Source organism: Balaenoptera borealis (assembly GCF_965194805.1).
Source record: "Balaenoptera borealis genome assembly, chromosome: 4".
Lineage (NCBI taxonomy): Eukaryota > Metazoa > Chordata > Mammalia > Artiodactyla > Balaenopteridae > Balaenoptera > Balaenoptera borealis.
The window spans coordinates 74,530,032-74,544,868 of NC_138861.1; the positions used below are offsets into that span (position 1 = coordinate 74,530,032).

The 14,837-nt window shown below is 35.5% G+C and overlaps 2 protein-coding genes and 1 long non-coding RNA gene across 9 annotated transcripts in view; 2 read left to right on the forward strand and 1 right to left on the reverse strand.

The window, feature by feature from the left end:
• The window catches only part of LOC309627954, a 467,251-nt gene that overhangs the window by 241,231 nt on the left and 211,183 nt on the right, over positions 1–14,837 (forward strand). The window lies entirely within an intron of this gene.
• LOC309627834 (bifunctional phosphoribosylaminoimidazole carboxylase/phosphoribosylaminoimidazole succinocarboxamide synthetase) overlaps positions 1–14,837 on the reverse strand; it is a 384,443-nt gene that overhangs the window by 90,235 nt on the left and 279,371 nt on the right. The window lies entirely within an intron of this gene.
• The window catches only part of AASDH (aminoadipate-semialdehyde dehydrogenase), a 40,300-nt gene that overhangs the window by 17,388 nt on the left and 8,075 nt on the right, over positions 1–14,837 (forward strand). For all 6 annotated transcript variants that reach the window (XM_082390095.1, XM_082390093.1, XM_082390092.1 and 3 more), the window contains 9 exons: positions 4,434–4,675; positions 5,048–5,154; positions 5,687–5,859; positions 6,291–6,483; positions 7,529–7,644; positions 8,661–9,456; positions 12,143–12,306; positions 13,389–13,511; positions 14,346–14,477. In XM_082390095.1, the coding sequence (XP_082246221.1) occupies positions 4,434–4,675; positions 5,048–5,154; positions 5,687–5,859; positions 6,291–6,483; positions 7,529–7,644; positions 8,661–9,456; positions 12,143–12,306; positions 13,389–13,511; positions 14,346–14,477 (2,046 nt within the window). The remainder of the gene's footprint in view (positions 1–4,433; positions 4,676–5,047; positions 5,155–5,686; positions 5,860–6,290; positions 6,484–7,528; positions 7,645–8,660; positions 9,457–12,142; positions 12,307–13,388; positions 13,512–14,345; positions 14,478–14,837) is intronic.

Here is a 14,837-nt window from a genome sequence, read left to right on the forward strand (position 1 = left end):
ATGAAAAGCCCATGCACCTCAATGAAGAGTAGCCCCTGCTCACCGCAACTAGAGAAAGCCCGCGCACAGCAACGATGACCCAACACAGCCAAAAATAAAAACAAACAAATAAATAAATAAATTTATTAAAAAAAAAAAAAACACAACTCTTGGTGGAACAGTTAAGAGCTTGATTTAGGATCATTTCAGGATAAATAGGGTGACCACTGTAATTTATTACCAAAAACTTGGAATCCTGAGAGTGAATGAAAGCACTAAATTCCCAGACAGTAATCTGGAACAATAAGTACATACTGGGATATAGGGTCATTCTACTACTTAAATTATTTTGACAAGCCATGACCTTAAATAATCTCCCCAAATTAAAATTCAAGTTGTCCTTTTAGCTTTTATTGAAAGAAGCCATTTTAAAATCTTTATTCACGTAACCTCTGGCTACAGCCAAGTGAGGAGATTGGCAGATATGCTCCCCAAAAAGCAACTATAAAGCTGGACAAAATTGACAAAAATAACCATTTCAACACTTTAGAAATCAACTAAAGGCATATAACTATCTGAAACATGTTTATTTTTTTTTGTTTTTATTTTTTTTAACAGAAATATGTTTACATTTTTAAAAACTGCTGAATTTTGCTTTAGAAAAGGGAATCTGTGGCATTCTAGCCAGCAAGAAGGGCCTACAGCTCCAATAGCCTGAGGTTGCTATGGTGAGGAGGGCAAGCACATTCCTGACTGACCTTGAAGCTATGTGCATGCATGTAAGAGACACAAAAGAGCCCATGGAAAATAAAAGCTGGATCAGACTTGAAAATGACCTAACTTTGAATGAGCTCCCCTATCCACACACAGATCCATCTATACAGACAATCTGTCCAGTCACTGGTTGACATCTGAGCTATGCAGACATGAGGCGACCCTTAGGAAGTAAGACTTAAAAATGAAAACAAGAATATGTATTTTGGGACTTCCCTGGTGGTCCAGTGGTAAAGAATCTGCTTTACAATGCCGGGGACACAGGTTTGATCCCTGGTCAGGGAACTAAGATCTCACATGCCGCGGGACAACTAAGCCTGCGTGCCACAACTACTGAGCTCGTGCACTTCAACTAGAGAACCTGCGTGCTGCAAACCACAGAGCCCACGCACTCTGGATCCTGCACACCACAACTGGAGAGAGAAAAGCCCTCATGCCAAAACTAGAGAGAAGCCCACGGACCGCAACGAAAGATCCCGTGTGCTGCAACTAAGACCTGATGCAGCCAAAAAAAAAAAAAAAATGTATTTTAGGGAGTTCCCTGGCGGTCCAGCAGTTAGGATTCCAAGCTCTCACTGCCAAGGGCCAAAAAAAAAAGTATTTAATTAAATTAATTTATTTTTTGGCCATACCATGCAGCTTGTGGGATCTTAGTTCCCCCACCAGAGATTGAACCTGGGCCACGGCAGTGAAGGTGCTGAGTCTTAACCACCGGATCGCCAGGGAGTTCCCAAATACCTATTTTAAAAGCCAACCGAGCAGTGGCATCAGTGACCATATGGGGGAGACAATTTACAATGCAGGGGACCCGGGTTCGATCCCTGGTCAGGGAACTAGATCCCACATGCATGCTGCAACTGAGAGTTCACATGTCACAACTAAGGAGTCCGCCTGCTGCAACTAAGGAGCCAGCAAGCAGCAACTAAGGAGCCTGCCTCCTGCAACTAAGACCTGGTGCAAAATTAATTAATTAATTAATTAATTAATTATTAAAAAAAGAAATATATTGTTATATCAAGAACATGATATCTGCCTGAAAATAGAGGTTCCAAATACATGAAGCAAAAATGGACAGAACTGAAAGGAGAAATAGACAACTCAATGGTTTGAAATTTTAGTGCCCTACTTTCAGTAATTCATTGAAAAACTATACAGAAATCAATGTGCATATAATAAAGAAGACTTGAATAACATTATCAGTCAAATTCCATATGTAGAACACTCCATCCACCAAATGCAGAGTACACATTTCCTAGGATAAGTCATATGCTAGGCTACAAAATAAGTCTCAGGAAATGTAAAATGTGTTGATGAAAAATTAGTCAATCTAAGAAAGAAATAAAGAATGTTCTTTGAGCCAAACTGAGGATTATAACCCGGGAGACAGTCTTTCAGAAAGATCTGAGGACCCTTCTGCCTGTTAGAAGTCAAAGCACAATTATGTACATTTTCGAGACAAAGAGTTATACATCGAAGTGACATATTGATAGTTTACATAGTCTAGATCTGCACATATAAGGCAAGTAGTGGGTCATTGTGACCCGTCACAGGATTAAGAAAGGAATGTTATCTTCTAAGGATTACCTTGTTGGTGCGAGGAGAAATTTGCTTTTTATGATGAAGCAGGAATTTCTGTGTCTTCTAAGGTGGTCTGGATAATGTATAATGCAGATGCACATTGCACCGTAAAGCGAGGGTAGTGAGGCCCAAATGGGCAGAGAAAGAATTTTATGTTAAAAAAATTTTTTTTGTCCTGCCTTAAAAATAATTTTATTTCATCAAATGTGACTAAGTGGGATTTGTCCCAGGAATGCACATTTGCTTTAACATCCAAAAATCCACTGATGCTATATACTAGATAAAGAATAATGGACAAAAAGCACATAATTATGTCAGCAGATGCAGAAAAATTATTTGGCAAATCCAATGCCAATGATTAAAAAAAAAAAGTCAGCAAACTAGGAATAGAAGGGAACTTCCCCAACATGATAAAGGATGTCTACAAAAAGACTACAGCTAACATTATAATTGGATAAAAGACTGAATGCTTTCACCCTAAGATTGGGAACAAGGCAAGGATGTTTGCTTTTTCACTTCTCTTCAACATTATTCTGGTTGTTCTAGCCAGTGCAATAAAGCAAAAAGGAAGAAAGAAATTAAGCACCCACACTGGACAGGAAGAAGTAAAACTATTTGCAGACGACATGGGGGAACTACTAGAACTAATAAACAAGTTCAGCAAGGTTGGAGGGTACAAGATCAATATGCAAAATCAACTATATTTCTACATTATAGAAAAAAAAGCCCAAAAATGAAATTAAGAAAATAATTATATTCACAATAGCATCAAAAATAATAAAATAGGAATAAATTTAAAGAAGAGCAAGGCTTGTATGATGAAAACTATAGAACATTGTTGATAGAAATTGAAGAGCTAAATAAATGAAGAGACATTTCATGTTTATGGATTGGACGTCTCAATATTGTCAAGATTGCAGTTCTCCCTATAAATTAAACCCAGTCCCTATCAAAATCCTGATAGACTTTTTTGGGGGAGAAATTGACAAGCTGATCCTAAATTTTATGTGGAAATTCAAAAGCTAGTCCTGATCCATACAATAGAATAAAAAGTCCTATGAGTGTTTGTGTCCCCCCAGAATTCATATGGGGCCTTTGGGACTGCTTAGGTCATGAGGGTAAAGCCCTCATGAATGGGATTTAGTGCCCTTGTAAAAAAGACCCCACAGAGCTTTCTATCCCCTTCCACCATGTGCAGACACAGCAAGAAGTCTAACCTGGAAGAGAGCTCTCACCAGAACCTGACCATGCTGGCACCCTGGTCTTGGACTTCTATCCTCCAAGAACTGTGAGAAATAAACTTCTGCTGTTTATAACCTACCCAGTCTACAGTATTTTGTTATAGCAGCCTGAACAGACTAAGACAAAAAAGAATGAACTATTGATATATACAACATGAATCACAAAGTATTTTCACTGAACATACAGTAAAAGATGCTAGGTCAAAACAGAATACATGTTGTATGATTCCATTTTTATAAAATTCTAGAAAATGTCAGCTGATCATCAGTGACAAAAAATAGATCAGCGGTTGTCTGGAGGAGAGGTCCAGTTGGAGGGAAGAATTACAGTGGTACATATGTGATTTTAGGGTTGAAGGATATGTTCATTATCTGGATTGTGGTGATGGTTTCACTGATAATATATCTCAAAATTTGTATTGTACACTTTAAATATGTATAGTTTATTGTATGTCAATTATATTATCTTAATAAAGTTGTTTTTTAAAATCTTTATTCATTGTTTTGCTTAGGCACTTCCTTAACACTTTTATATACTTTTTCTACATAGAAATAATGGGAAAGGAAATGTAAATTCATTTTATAGATTTTTGTCCTTGTAAACATTTTTGTCTAAAGTGCATAATGAAACATAATTAATATTTGCTTATTTTTTACTGAAGCAAAATTTATGTCCACATTAAAAATGTAATGCTGCTTCAGTAGTTTTCCAAATATGATTTGCCATTTAGTAAACACAGCCTTAATTTCCTTGTGAGCTCCCAATGTTAAGCTTTGGACTAATCACTACAGTGTGTTGTTTTTTTTTTTTTTTTAAAGAAGTGATGGGAAAGAAATAATTTATTTTTAATGTATCTACAGGTAACACCGACATTGCTTAGAAGATTTGGATCTCAGCGTATCAAGTCAACTGTTTTATCAACCAATACTTCTCTTCGAGTATTGGCCCTTGGTGGCGAAGCATTTCCATCATTAACTGTTCTCAAAAGCTGGAGAGGAATAGGCAATAAAACACAAATATTTAATGTTTATGGTATCACAGAAGTATCAAGTTGGGCGACTTTTTACAGGATACCAGAGAAAATTCTTAACTCTACTTTGAAGTAAGGGTTTCAGTTACTTCAGGGTAGGGTAGAGAGAAACTGTTATTTTTCCAGTGTCTTAACACAAATAGTATTTTTGATAGGCACTGGAGTAATATTTTATAAACACTATTTTATCTAGAATTTTAAGCTGGGAATCCAGAACCTTTCTTATTTTAACTGGTGCTACAGATCCTGCTAGAGGTTTTTGTAACTAAACAGCAATGAATAACATGATAACTTTTCCACCTAACCTTTTCCTCTTGTCAATCTTTGAATTATAACAAAAACTTTATTTTTCTTTATTTGGTACAATGTGATTTAAATACACTGGTAAATTTTCTATTCAAATGAAAAATTTTAAATTTGGTTTGGGTTGTTGTGTTTTCATAGATGTGAATTGCCTGTACAACTGGGATTTCCACTGCTTGGAACAGTAGTTGAAGTCAAAGATACTAATGGTTTCACAGTTCAAGAAGGCAATGGCCAAGTATTTTTAGGTTGTTTTACATTTGTTGATTGGGAATAATTTCTTTTTTTTTTTCAAGAAAAAAAATCTGATGTGTTAATTTTATTCTTTCCTCAATTATTCTTAAGTCTAGTATTCTTTTCAGTGATGGTAATTTTTAATCTCATCCTCACAGTCATGAAACATTTAATTAGTTACCATAATTATTTCAGATAACAATGTCTAATACTCTAAGAGAAGATATAAAAGTAATTTAGAAACTGTAAATTGGTTGTTTGTATTTCTGTTTATAGCCAAAATTCTATTTAATTAGTATTTTAAGAATATTTTTAATCACATGTATTTTTAGAACTAGATTGTGTTTCGTCCCTTTGCTTATTTTACTAAGGTTCTTATTGTATATAATTTTATCAGATAACATTTAAAAGTGAATCCCCCTTTTTATATAAATAGTCAAACTTTGAAACTTAGTAACTGAGCTTTTGGAGGTGTTCTGATTTCATGGTTTTTAATATATTTTCCATGAATTTTTAAATTACATTGTTGTTTATATCTTGTGAAAGGTGGCCGAAATAGAGTATGTTTTCTTGATGATGAAATGACAGTACCACTTGGCACAATGAGGGCCACAGGAGACTTTGTGACTATAAAAGATGGAGAGATATTTTTCTTGGGACGAAAGGACAGTCAGATCAAACGTCATGGCAAACGTCTTAACATTGAACTTGTGCAACAGGTAGAACTGTTTAAATATTAAATATCTATTAATATATGTAGGTATTAGAGGCAGCCATAACTACTTTTCTGTTCCAGGGTTCTCTGTCAGTATTATTTAAACCTAAGACTTTTGTGTTAGTGATGAATTACAGTAGAAGATATGGATAATACATTGTGCACTTTATTCTCAGCATGAAGAGTTGTTTTTTAAATAAGTGACAAAGTGGATTTTGATAACTGTGAAAATAAGTTGACTTATTTTGCTCTGGGAGCTATTATTTTTGGAAAACATTAAGAACCCTGTGTGCTGGTAATAGTGATAGTAGGAAACAATTTTTAAAAAATCTCTAGTGAATTACAGACTTTAATTTGACTGTATTGAATGCAGAGTATTTAGGAAGTTTGTTTTTAAATGTCCTTATTGGCAAATTGAGATAATCTCTCTCATAGGTTGCTGAAGGTCTTCAACAAGTGGAGTCTTGTGCAGTTACATGGTATAATCAGGAAAAATTAATTTTGTTCATGGTGTCCAAAAATGATTTAGTAAAGGATTACATCTTTAAAGAACTGCAGAAACATCTTCCAAGTCATGCAATCCCGGATGAGCTTGTGTTGATTGATTCTCTACCATTTACATCTCATGGTAAAATAATTTGAAGCAGCTATGTTTCAGTGCCAAATGATACTAACTGTATTAACTAGTTTAAAGGCCACTTAAATCCTTATTATTATAAGTAATACTAATATATATTGTGGTAGACCCTCTGTTAAATACTTTGTATAATTAACTCATTTTATCTCCAGAAACTCCTGTGAGTAGGTGGTATTATTCCCATTTACTGATGTGGAAAATAAGGCTTAAGAGGTTAAATAATTTCCCCAAAATCACATTGCTAGTTAGTAGTAGAGTTGAAATTCTGTAGGACTGTTTGACTTCAAAACATGTGCTCTTAATCACCATAGTCTATTACTTTCCCAATTTCATCTTTATTTAATATTTCAGAATGTGGTTATTGCTCAGTAAATAGTACCATTTTTTTAGCTCTTTAAATGAGAGCAACATTAGCCCCTCCTTTCTTTTTTTTTTCTTTTATTTAAAATTATTTATTTTTTGGCTGCGTTGGGTCTTTGTTGCTGCACGCGGGCTTTCTCTCCTTTTTTTTTTTTTCGTTGTTAAAAATTATTTTTGGCTGCGTTGTGTCTTTGCTGCTGTGCGCGGGCTTTATGTAGTTGCGGCGAGCGGGGGCTACTCTGTTGTGGTGCACTAGTGTTGCGGTGAGCAGGCTTCTCATTGTCATGGCTTCTCTTGTTGTGGAGCACGGGCTCTAGGCTCGCAGGCTTCAGTAATTGTGGCTCGCAGGCTCCAGAGCACAGGCTCAGTAGTTGTGGCGCATGGGCTTAGTCGCTCCGCGGCATGTGCGATCTTCCCAGACCAGGGATCGAACCGGTGTCCTCTGCATTGGCAGGCATCGGATTCCTAACCACCAGGGAAGTCCCTCTTTTCTTCTTATCTGCTACCCACTACATTCTGGGTAGCATGGGACTGTCTTCTTGATTATTGATTCTGCATGACAAACTTTTATAGGATTTTCTAACCTTAACAATGAAAAATGTGTGTATTGTGACTAACAAAGACATGAAGGGGTCAAGCTGAAATTTAAAAATTGTTATTTCTCTTTTGTATTAAGGCAAAATTGATGTTTCTGAGTTAAATAAGATTTATTTAAACTCCATAGACTTGAAGTCTGAGTGTAAACTCAATGGAAAAGAGGAACTTTGGGAAAAATTACATCATTTGTGGAAGGTACAACTTTTAAGATACAAATTTATTATAAAGAGGTCGTTGTATATCTTCAAGGAATGTAGCATCCTAATAAGTCTGATAAAATTTTCTAAGAATGTTACTGCTGCCCAGATGTTAAGTAGTATAGCTTTGTTTAATTCAATTTGTATTCAAATAAGGGTTAGGTTCTCTACTGCAAGATTAGATTAAGCTCCCTATATAGAAATTTATTGGAAGTGAGGTAGTCATAAAAGGCATGAGTAGACAAAACCTCTCTTGACATAACTTTTCCCTAAGAGGGTCAGTCAAGTGCAGTAACAGTTGTCAGAGTTGAAAAAATAGCCGAATCTTCCTGTACCACAATCTGTGGTATAAAGGCTTAACATAATTATTCCAGAAGAACTTTCAGTAACAACATGTATGTTTCTGCTTAAGGAAATTAATATATATATATATATGTATATGTATATAACAATTAAAAACATTTTAAAATATATATATTTTATTACCTATGATTTACAGGTCAGTATAATTTTTCTTAGATAAAATTTGGAGTTTTCTAAAGGGTTCTAACAAGAGGATGTAACTGTACAGTCTTGTCTGAAAATAGAGGATATCTAGATAAAAGTAATATCCACTTCATTTTTAGATTCTTGGAAAATAATCTCGGTTTATGTGAAGTTAATGAAAATAATTATTCCTGTATTATAGAAACATCAGATATTGTTAATATCTGATATTAAATCAGATGTTTTTATAATTCCATTCCCTATTGTATGGGTAGAAAAACTGCTGTAAAGCGAAGTATAATTTGCAGTTCTAGGGTAGTTTGTGACAAAATTGGTAGCATAATGATGGTCTCCTTTACTATACAGAAAATAATTTTAAAATTTAATTGTTAAAAAATTTATTTTGTGTGTGTTTTGTGTTCATCTCATTAATGTAGTTACCATCATCTATATATTACCTTTAAATGCTGAATTCTTTTGGTTTTAGATCTTTAACTTCACCATATTTCTCACTTCTCTAATCTGTAGTCTGTTCTGAGTCTCTCAGAAGACCCTTTGAAGGTTCCTGATGAGTCACTCTTCTTAAATAGTGGTGGAGATTCTTTGAAGTCCATACGGCTCCTCAGTGAGATTGAAAACCTTGTTGGCACATCAGTACCTGGGCTTCTGGAAATTATTCTTAGCAGTTCTATTTTAGAGATTTACAATCACATCCTTCAAACAGTGTTTCCAGATGAAGATCTGACATTTAGCAAGAATTATGCCACAAAAAGAAAATACAGCGATGTTAATCAAGAGGAAACCAGTGGAAAATCTTTACATCAGGAATCTGTCATGCCTTTAAATTGTGACAGCGAGATCAATGCTTTTATTGCACTGAGCCGAGGGAGTCAGATTTTGTCTCTGAATACTACTAGGTTTTTAACTAAGTTGGAACATTGCCCTTCAGCCTATTCTTCTGATTTAATTTCACAGACTAACATTCAAAATATGAAAAGCTTAACTCCTCCAGCTCTTATTGGGAAGTCAAAAGATACGTCCTGTGTTGCAGAAGTTTCTGAAGAGGAAACATCTGTGATGGGGGCTGAAAAAATGGAGTTTCATGTGAGGTGGAGGTCAGACACAGGCAAATGTGTGGATGCTTCACCTCTGGTTGTAATACCAGCTGTTGATAAGTCATCTGCGACTGTGTACATTGGCTCCCATTCTCATAGAATGATGGCAGTTGATCTTTACTCTGGAAAGGTGAAATGGGAACAGATTTTGGGAGATCGCATTGAATCCTCAGCATGTGTATCTAAGTGTGGAAACTTTATTGTGGTGGGTAAGTTTCTGAATTTGATGTTTATAGAGTTAAATTTAATTACCATATGATAATGCTAGTAGGGCCAAGTTAAATTTAAAAAACCTATGTATAGTAGGTTTGGTTGCTGTCAAAGAATAATAGTTAACTACATGCTGATTCACAGTGTGGGCCTTGGGTCAGAGTTTCTGGATTTGAAGCTAGCTCTAAAGCTGTTACCAGCTCTGTGACCTTCAACGAGTTGCTGAACTTCTTAGAACTTCAGTTTTCTTATGAGTATATGGGCATAATAAATAAAACATGGTGCTGCATCACAGATTATCCCCAGACTTAATGGTTTAGACTAATAAACATTTATTTATTTATTTATTTTTATTGGGATATAGTTGCTTTAATAAACATTTATTATCTCACAGTTTCTGTGGGTCAGGAATTTAGGAGGGGTTTAGCTGAAAGTTCTGGCTCAGGGTTTTTCATGTGGCTGCAACCATCTGAAGGCTTGACGAGCTGGAAAAATCTGCTTCTAAGTTGGCTTACTCAACACTGCTGCAAACAGAAGACTTCAGTTTTTGCTGGTTTTTGGCAGGAAGCTTCAGTTTCTTGCCACATGGGCTTCTCCATAGGCTGCTTGAATGCCCTCACAACATGGAAGCTAACTTCCCGCAGAGTGAGTGACCCAAGAGTGACTGAGGAGGAACGCAGTACTTTTAGTGTCTAAAGTTGTATACCATTATTTATGCTTTATTCTGTTATTAGAAGAACATCATTAAGTCTGGCCCACACTCAGAGGGAGGGGAATTAGCTTCACCTGTTGAATATCTCTTTGAGTATCAAAGAAATTGTGGATATATTTTAAAACTACCACAATAATCATAGAGCTTTTGAGAGGATTAAGTGAAATGATTGCTTGTGAATCCTTTAGTACATTGCTAGGGACAGACTAAGTGCTCAAAGAATAATAGTTAACTACATGCTGATTCACAGTGTGGGCCTTAGGTCAGAGTTTCTGGATTTGAACCTAGCTCTAAAGCTGTTACCAGCTCTGTGACCTTCAACAAGTATTAGCTACTACTTTCTACTCAGTTTCATTAAGGTGTAGGTGACTTTTACTTTACAAAGATATGGGGGTCTAGGCATAATGTCTCCTCAACTACCACTCTCTTTTTACCCCCCAAACTACATCAAGTTTTACTTTAGTGCTCGTGGCATCTGTTTACCAAAGCTTTTCAGACTAAGTGCTTAGGAATATATCTCCCTACTTATGTTATCCTGGCTAGAAGCTACTTGAATCTGAGTTTGATTCTTCTGTATTGAAAACCTACATTTTGAAAATTATACCACAGGAAACTTTAAGTTATACATGTGAATGATCATGAGTAATCCCTATCCATGAAAGTCAGCTCATTGAGGTTACTGTTTGCATTGCAAGTGTCTAAACCCAAAGCCTCTGGCACATGGTGGTCACTTAGTACTTTTTTTCTCTTTTTAAAAAAATTTCCAGTTTTATTGAGATGTAATTGACATAAGATTTTATTAGCTTAAGGTATACAATATAATGTTTGATATATGTGTATATTGCAAAATGATTACCACAGTAAATCTAGTTAGCATACATCACCTCACAGAGTTACAATTTTTTTCTTGTGATGAGAACTTTTAAGATTCACTCTCAGCAATTTTCAAATATACAGTTCAGTGTTGTTAACTATCACTTAGTACTTTAAATATTTGTTATTAATATAATATACAGTAAAACCCTTTTTAGTATACAGTTTTATATTTTGACAGATACATACTATCATGTAACCACTACCACAATCAAGAGTCCACTGCTCCAGGGACTTCCCTGGTGGTGCAGTGGTTAAGAATCTGCCTGCCAATGCAGGGGACACAGGTTTGATCCCTCGTCTGGGAAGATCCCACATGCAGCGGAGCAACTAAGCCCGTGCGCCACAACTACTGAGCCTGTGCTCTAGAGCCCATGCGGCACAACTACTGAAGCCCGCACGCCTAGAGCCCGTGCTCTACAACAAGAGAAGCCACTGCATTGAGAAGCCCGTGCACCGCAAGGAAGAGTAGCCCCCGCTCCCCGCAACTAGAGAAAGCCCGTGCGCAGCAACAAAGACCCAACACCTCCAAAATAAAAAATATATATATATATATGTGCATATAGTAGCACTTCACTGTGAGCATTACATGAGTTAATAGATATAAAATTCTTAGAGTAGTATCCTTCACAAGGTAAAAGGTCAATAAACATTTGGTCATTGTTAATGTTAGCATTTCTGGAACACCTACTATGTACTGGGCATTCATCCTAATTATCACAGTAACCCTGATGTAGATGTATCCACATTCAGCAGAAAGATAATCTAGGCCCAGCGATGCTAGGTAATTTGCCCAAAGGATGGCCATGACAAGATCTGAATCCAGGTCTGTCAAAGCCTCTTTCTGCTGCAACATGCTCATGTTCACTGTTTTCCTGGTAGTGAAGCACTTTATGGTACTTTTTTTAAAATGTAAGGTGTACCTACTAAATAGGTTTTTTACACAAATGGTTGCTGCTTTGCTGAAATGTAAATCGAGCCAGACATAGAGCCTAAGTACACATGAAGAACATCGAATATATATTGTCATGACTTAAGCCAAATAATTATTTTCCAGTGACATATGTAAATCTCATCTTTTGTATTTTGTTTCCCAACAGGCTGTTATAATGGGTTGGTTTATATTCTGAAGAGTAATAGTGGAGAAAAATACTGGATGTTTACTACTGAGGATGCTGTCAAAAGCTCAGCAACTGTGGATCCAACCACAGGACTTTTTTACATTGGCTCTCATGACCAGCATGCATATGCTTTAGATATATATGTAAGAATTCACTTCATCAATTTCATACCATAAGCATAGATAGAAGAGTGTGAAACTATCAGGTGGTGGTGACTAGGGGAGCAGGTATTAACTATTCCCATGCCATCTTGACAATAGAGAAGAATCACAAAAATATCAGTAAGAACTGATTACATAAAATTTTTAAATTTAAGAATTATAAAATTAAAAAGAAATAAGTTGGGAAAAGTTTTTGAAACAAGTGTGACAGAGTTCAAATATTTATAAGTATAAATTAAGAGCAAATACAAATTAATAAGAAAAATATAAAGGTCCAGATAGAAAAATAAACAAGGGATATAAATGCACAGGACCCCAAAGAAGAAATAGCTAGTAAATGTATTTAAATATTTAATATGTTTAAGAATCAAAGGAATGAAAATTTAAAACTTTGAGATAAAGAAGCAAATGTTATTAGATTAGAGGGTAGCATTAAATGCTGATGAGAATGGTGGGAGGTGAAGCCTTCGAGGAAAACAATTTGACCATAGGTAACAATTTCATATCCTTTGATTCAGTAAAATTCTTCTAGGAATCTATCCTGGCAAAATAATCAGAAACATGGACAGACATATGCACCAAGATGTCTATTTCCAAATTGTTTATAACACCAAGCAATTAGTTCCAGACAATTTTCAATGATAAGGTAGAGAGAGAAATTATTTTGTGTTCATATGGGATATGATCCATTAAAGTAACATTTAAAGAGTTTTACAAAATAAGTGAGCTAAATTAGATACAAAGTGTATGATATTCAGAATGATGATCTCAAGCATATTAAGCTGTGTGTGGGTGTGCATACACCAAAAAGATCACAAGGGAAAATGCTAAAATGGTAACAGTGGTAATCTCTGGGTATTGGCTTTTGTCATCTTTTTATACTAACTTGATTCTCTGCAGTGAGTATATATTATTTTTATACTAAAAATAAAAATTATATTAACTAAGATAGACATAACATCAGGAGGGACAGGATATGTATATTTTGTTAATCACCAGCAGAAACCAATTAATTTGCTTTCTTTTTCTTTTTTTTTTTTTTAATTTTGCTTTCTTATTTGCAGAAAAAGAAGTGTGTTTGGAAGTTGAAATGCGGAGGAACTGTTTTTTCTTCTCCTTGTTTGAGCCTGATTCCATATCACTTGTATTTTGCTACACTGGGAGGACTTTTACTGGCTATAAATCCTGTAGGCATAAAAGAATATTTATTGATTTTATTACCTATTTTTCTTTAATAGTTTTTATTTTTGCTTTGAATTCTGAAAATTTGAAGTAGATTTCAGTTAGATATAGTCCATACATTACTGAACCAGAATTCATTAAAAATGACTGACATGAAGTATAGAAAGATGAGAAAAATCTAAGTTCTGTGTATGTCTTTTATCAATTTTTTATTTTATTTTATTTTTTTGGCTGTGTTCGGTCTTCATTGCTGTGCATGGGCTTTCTCTAGTGGCAGAGAGCAGGGGCTACTCTTCATTGTGGTGCGTGGGCTTCTTATTGCGGTGGCTTGTTGTGGAGCACGGGCTCTAGGCGCTCTGGCTTCAGTAGTTGCAGAGTGCGGGCTTTAGGCGTGGGCTTCAGAAGTTGCAGCGTGTGGGCTTAGTTGCTCCGTGGCGTGTGGGATCTTCCCGGACCAGGGATCGAACCCGTGTCCCCTCCTTTGGCAGGCGGATTCTTAACCACTGTGCCACCAGGGAAGTCCTATCAATTTTTTAAGTTGGCAGACTGTTCTCAGTCCTGTCAAGAACTTCGTGTCCATTCTAAGGATGGAGTTTATGTGCTAGTTATTTCTTTCCTGGTTTTATTGCAAGTTTTTATCTTAGCATTCATAAGTAGCACTCATTAATTTTATAGCTGTGTATATATGTGTACTAGCTTCATTTATAATGTCAGCATGCCATTATAGCATTTTCTGGTGTTTATAGCTTTACCTCTGGGAGGTTTATGAGTTTATTTTATAAAGGGTAGTTGATTAGTAGAATGATTTAAATGCTGTGAATTGTTTTTGCCCATGACAGGCCACTGGGAAGAGAGTTTGGAAACATTCCTGTGGAAAGCCACTCTTTTCTTCTCCACGGTGTTGCCTACAGTATATTTGTATTGGCTGTGTAGATGGGAATTTTCTCTGCTTTACTCACTTTGGAGAACAGGTAAAAATTTCTAGTTCTGTTTTACTTACATTTCTCAAAGGCATAGTAGCTGGTGACAACTGAAGTAAAATTTTAAACAGTATTCGAACCATTGTGTTGAAAAATAATTCTATTTTATTTGTCAAACCACGGGTATTTAAATTTTAGAATGACACTATAATAGATTTAAAAGATTCTATCCAAATGTTGTTTTACTTTTGCCATTCTCCTCTCACAATTTAAAAAATGTTACCAGTTTTTAGCCAACTTTATTATAACCTCTATTCAGATTGTGAACATTGAAATAAACTCCTGCTTTTTCTATGAAAACCTAAATCTGTTACATAACCCAATTTACATTATATGGAAGTTCCATCTTCA